General features: G+C 40.5%; 1 protein-coding gene across 1 annotated transcript in view; it reads right to left on the bottom strand.

Moving 5' to 3' along the window:
* Nucleotides 1-895: 895 nt before the first annotated feature.
* The window catches only part of LOC124550606, a 96470-nt gene continuing 91365 nt past the window's right edge, over nucleotides 896-6000 (bottom strand). Inside the window, exon 6 of the mRNA XM_047125328.1 lies at nucleotides 896-1337. Within this exon, the coding sequence (XP_046981284.1) occupies nucleotides 1179-1337 (159 nt within the window). The 3' untranslated portion in view covers nucleotides 896-1178. The remainder of the gene's footprint in view (nucleotides 1338-6000) is intronic.

Below are 6000 nucleotides of genomic sequence, written 5' to 3'. Positions count from 1 at the left end.
CAGCAAACCTATTTCCAAGTGAAAGCATACATTTTTGCGGCTAATTGGCACTTGCTAACGGTAAATGAAGAATGACAATACATCATTTCGTAGTATGTAATACGGTTTCTTTAAGAAATCGAATGCAGAAGTAGTGTCTCAATTAACTCATTCCCACTACATTCTTTCTTCAGCATGTATTATTCCAGCAAGAAGTGGGAAGGTTCGTAAAGTAGCTTACTATTAAGCATGACTGAATGGTACAAGAATGTTACCTGCGAAAGGTGAAGATTCATGTTTGATTCGTGTCTTCCATTAGCTTTTATTTAGTTAGGAATGTTCTTCATAAAATTTGTCCTTATGTATTTCTTTCAGTCTCGGCCATTATCAAAATCTCAGGAAGTATTTCATTGATTACACACTATAAAACAAACGTAATGAATGGCCTGTATACGTAACTCCACAACAAACGATTCGGTCGCATCTATGTGATGTGTATTACATCCCTTGACGAGTGAATCCGTACCAGATCTCTATTACCTTCCACTCATACCATCCAACTGCACAGCCCTCTTTGTTACAATTACGATTCATAGTATGCTGAATAACATTCAATTGAAACCTATAATTATTAGTGCCATTTCTGCTCTACAACATAGATACCTGAGCAGACATGCTCTACTTTGGATTATGTACATTTGGCTCTGACATGCTGAAATTAACATATTTCCTATTCATTAAAGCCCAGACGAATTACAAACGGAAATATTAATTTATTTTTGGAAATATCGCTGAAGTTCTCAGGAAACCAAAAGTAAGAATAATAAACATGTAAAACTATTTTACTTCAAGGGAAAATTTAAAAAAAAAGAAACACCGTGAAAATCAGTAACGGAAAAAATGAGCATAAAAGGAAATCATTTAAATGATTTATTCAGAGACAAGTGATATATACAGAAGAAGTAATAATCCATTGTACTGTATACATTTGCAGCGATGAGACAATACTGTACTGGAACGCTTAAGCTACAGTTACAATTAAGTTATAGAGACTACCACTGTCCATCACAGCAGTTTCGGAAACCATTTTATCAGTATTTAGAATCAGCAAGTGTCATTGTGTCATTTGCAGTTGGGATCCATTGTTGTCTTTGTTCGTATAACAAACGGGCGAACAACAGACGAAGTTCTCAGCTACACTAGGCGGAACTTCCTCCAGGCAACCCAGGCAGCGACGGCAGCCCCTGGAATAGGTTTGGAGCGCCCTGGAAGAGGTTGGGCGCCCCCTGGAAGAGGCTAGCGCCGGCCTGCATCATGGACACCAGATCCGACGCGGACGGCATCGGCATGCGCATCAACTGCAACACAACAGCCTACGATTAATCGTCACATACCAGAGAAATCAAAACAACTACAGCAACAGCACGTAAGTCTTAACGAAGAGAAATCTCCAGCCGTAAAAGTCACTTCTTGCCTACACCCAAGGAGTGTTATAGCACCATTACTGTCCACAGTGACCCGAGAGTAAGCAGCACCCTTAATTTAAGAGGGAAAAAAGAGAGAAGCTTCGAGGAGAAGAATGCATGACAAATTAATTATAAATGAAAACCACAAAATTGTGAATATTATATAGTATTAATTTATGTTACAGTGCAATCATCAGACTTTAACTGATTATCGTAGTAAGCGTTGATTCAGTATCCACGAACAATATTGAAAAATATATTACTCATCGAGAACGAGGTACAAACATGAGTAAAAGTCATCTTTTTGACGATGGTGGTCAGCTGAAGTCTGGTGATGGCCTTGTAAGCTGAAAGTCGATTATCAAAATAAGTTAATTGTGTAGGACATTCCAAAACTGTACTTTTTTATTTGTAATTATGAAGTTTTTCCACCAAGAAGGAAGAATTTGTTAACGTGTTTGTCGCATTGCCCATTTAAAAAAACTCTTCACAATATGGTCATTTTGTATGCTGTAATGCAGAGAAATGCCACCCTTCTATTAACAGTATTCACTGATCTCTCTGTACACTTCACTTCATTAACGCTATGGGTATCATCACTGTCAGTATTTTCATATTCTCCAATCATCCAGGTCATTGGATATATAACGCTTCTTCAAGCTTTTGATAACAGAATCTGGTAATAGTGCCCACCATGAAGAGAGAATCCACTGACACATTAAGCTGACTGGTGGCTTTTTAACCTTGCCACTTGGAATAGGTGTATGTTATTCTTCTAAATGTCAATCAGAATAGTACATTCGGAGACGGTCTTTAAAAATGGGCGTTTCGTCAGCGTTGTCGAGCTGGTTTAGAGGACGAGTGTGTAGTTGCCGCATTTGGATTACGTGCCTCTGGAAGGTGACGATTTTTTCTGTAAAATCCGCCAGTATTTCTGCTACTGAAGTTCTTCATCGGGTAGAAGCCTATTCTATGCATCTAGCAGCTGCAGCAACCGGTGTTCACACAGTATTCTGTGGCACAATTATTTATTCGAGTCAGAAGCAAATACAATACATGGTAATTAGCATTAAAAACAAAAGAGAGAAAGAATTGTTAATCGATGTTACCACTGCCCAAAATCTTTCAGCGTCAAACGCGCTCGGAGTCACGAGCAAATATATTCTATGCAAGATGCACTGCTTAGCTGACAGACCAGTAGGTGTCCAATGGTGCCTTCTTCTCCGCAGTCTCACTTGGTTGTATCCACACGGAAGTGCCATTTCTAGAGATTACGCCTGGATCTTCGAGCTCCAGATCGAAGATGGCTGAGTGCCCTCCACACGATCCAACTCTGTCTTATGTTAAGGTGGAAGGGTTTCCAAAGAGGTGGGTCAGGTAGAGCTATTCTCAAGTCGAGAAATCCACAGTTGTTTCCTTGCTGCAGCAGCTGTTGTCTGCAACACTGAAGTGGTCTTGGTGAAACTTCTTTTGGACTTCAACCTCGGAGCTGCTGGAATGTGTCCATGTAATGGATGGTTTTCTTGATAAACCTGATTTGTTCTCTTTGTATTGGCACCAACTTCAAGACGAATATATAATGGCGCTATGCCTGTGAGCTGATACAGTTTTTTACCAGTGGCTTAGGGGCTAAACAACCTATAACAACCTTTCAATGAGTGCCTTGTCAATTTTGTGCTCGGGCAAATTTCTATCAAACTAGGCACGCACGCTCTGCAGCGCTGTGGCATGCACCTAGTGCCGTCGTTCTCAGAGTTTGTGGTCGAGAGCCCCACGTATTACACGTGATATTGCGGAGGATGTTATTTCTGGCTTCCACCTTCATTCTCATATTCTCGAAGTGCTGCTTGTACGTCGGAGTACGATCCAGAGTGACTCCCAGCTAACTTTGATGGGCCGAATTTTCTAATTGTATCCCTTGTCATGTCGTGTTAAGTTTGAAATTTGTCTGATTGTGTTTACGATGAAAAGCACATAGCTGCATATCAGGTGGCTTTGAGCGAAGTTGATTTTTGGAGTAATAGACACTCAACTCTCTCAATGTCTCTGACAGGTGGATTTCGACATGTCCAAAAGATTACCTTCGACTCGCTAATGCCAGATCATCGGCATAAAGGAAACTGCTTGTGTTTGCCGGAAGTGGTTGATCATTGGTATAGATGTTGAATTACAATGATGAAAGGACACTTCATTGTTGCAAGCCATTTCTTTGACAACTTCATCGATTACGCCGACACTGGAAATCCACATAGTTTTGTAGTAAACTTTGAGAACGTTTGGTGAATCTATAATATTTTGTTATTTCGTGGATTATCTGCGACAGTGCATGGTGACTGACAGTGTCAGAAGCAGCCGTCGGATCGATAAAACCTACTCCTGTAATTTTCCGGGTATAAAAGCCATTCTCAATTAATTGCATGAGATTGAGGACGTGAGATGTACAGCCTTTTTCCCTGGCCTGATACCTGCTTGTCCTTGAAATACGTAGAACTGGTTCTACGACATGAAAGAAACGATTGAGCAACATTCGCTCAAAAATTTTGATCAGATGGCACAACAAGGATACTGGGCTGAATCTTTCTGACTGAGCTGACAATTTTCCAGGTTTTAAGATAGAAATTGCACGAGATTTTCTTCAGTTTCTGGGAAAATTGCAGATCCTTACACAGTTGTTGAAAAGTACCAAAATCCATTCTCTCGCTTCATCACCGTATTGTTTCATCTGCGCCGGCCAGAGTGGCCGTGCGGTTCTAGGCGCTATAGTCTGGAACCGCGAGACCGCTACGGTCGCAGGTTCGAATTCCGCCTCGGTCATGGATGTGTGTGTTGTCCTTAGGTTCTAAGTTCTAGGGGACTGATGACCTCACCAGTTGAGTCCCATAGTGCTCAGAGCCATTTGAATATTTTTTTTTCTTTTTTTTCATCTGCTCCATCTTGACGTCATCTGCCATTGCTGCTTTGCCAAGCTTACAACTGTTTGCGGCTGTATTTAGTTCTTGCATGAAAAAAGGATGATAAAGTTCATTAGGCTCCAGTTCCTCTCTCTACAGAGTTTTGTAATGTGACTTACGTATAGGATTGTCCGGTTTACCGTTATTTGCAAGCTGTCAGTAATCTGGTTAGCTATTATACATTTGCATGTTTCTTTGTAGGTGTTGGGTCGCAGCTCAGACGCTATAGAAGCCTCCGGGCTTTGTGGCTACCTTTGCTCTATCTATCTACATCAGTTTACACCAGACATCTTCCTTGTTTTTGAATATCGTTGTGAACTATTCTTCTCCAGCCTGCAAGATCTCTTCAGTCCAAAGATCATTATCGAAGAGATCAAGATAGTTTCCCAAACGCTCCTCTGCTTCTTTATGCATTGTTGTTCGCACCTCGTGGGATTGAGATTGAGAGCAATCCTTTACAACTTTTACGAACTCATCGTACGATTCTGGAACTGGATTTATGCTAAGAGTGCTCTCGTCCGTAACAGAGCAGAACTTCTCCCAGCCAGCTTTCTTAAAATTGTATCTCCTTCGAAAAGGAACTGTCTGAGGTCGGATTGTAGATTATACCTGGCATATAAAAGGACGGTGTTACGTGCGGGGTTTGCGTGTCCTACTTATTTATTTGATAACGGAGATATTTGTTCGCTCGCGAAGATGAGATCTGGATTAGAACCGCGACTCAATCTTGTACTATTGAAAGATGCTGGAAGTTTGGTATTATTTACTAGGCTGAGATCATACGAAACTGCTCACTTTGCCACAGGTTTTCAACTTTTGTCGGTATTAGAGTAGCCCCACATTATATATTGTGGTTATCAAAGTCGCCAGCCACAAACTTGGTATGTTGATGGCAGAAGTTGCTAAGTTCCACAAATCTAAATTTAATGCCGGAAGCTCATAGAGAGATGTTTCATAATAATTACTCAGCTGTAGTGTGGGAATTTCAGTATCGACCTTCAGTGATATTCCTGTGAAGAGAATCTCAATCTGAGGCTTAACAAAGATGGCACTACAATATTATCGGTGAGGATGTTCAGTCACTAGGCTCATCCCTTTGATTTTGGGCGATGAAAGATTAAGTCACTGTGGGTTTTTCGAATTCATATTAAATCACAATTTTGTTCGTGCTACAGCTTAGTAATTTTTGATCATTTGGTGTAATATATTCAATATTCAATGAGGTGCTAGTCAGATTTGGCTCCCAAGAGCGCCGTTTTTTATTAATCATACTGAAGACTCAATTGCTTCCGAATTGCTGATCTTCAGTTCAGTACCTGAATATCTAAACCAGGGATACCACGTGCAGAAATCATCTTCTGTAGTAGGTTCAGAGTATTTGTAATTTCCAAAGCCGTTAACTACATCCTGTGTCTTAAGACCCCTTAGTTCCTTTGTAACTTGTACAAGATATTTTCCATCTTCTGAAATGTCCAACTTTCCTCGAGGTAATGGCAGTTTGAAGCTTCTTCTCCAATAACATACAACGCTGTACATTACATTTTTTGTCCACAACATACATTTTCACAGCCTCTTTACTGAATGTACTCTTTGTATAAAGATTT

Source organism: Schistocerca americana, chromosome 1 (assembly GCF_021461395.2).
Source record: "Schistocerca americana isolate TAMUIC-IGC-003095 chromosome 1, iqSchAmer2.1, whole genome shotgun sequence".
NCBI lineage: Eukaryota > Metazoa > Arthropoda > Insecta > Orthoptera > Acrididae > Schistocerca > Schistocerca americana.
This window is presented reverse-complemented; position numbering and strand designations above follow the sequence as displayed.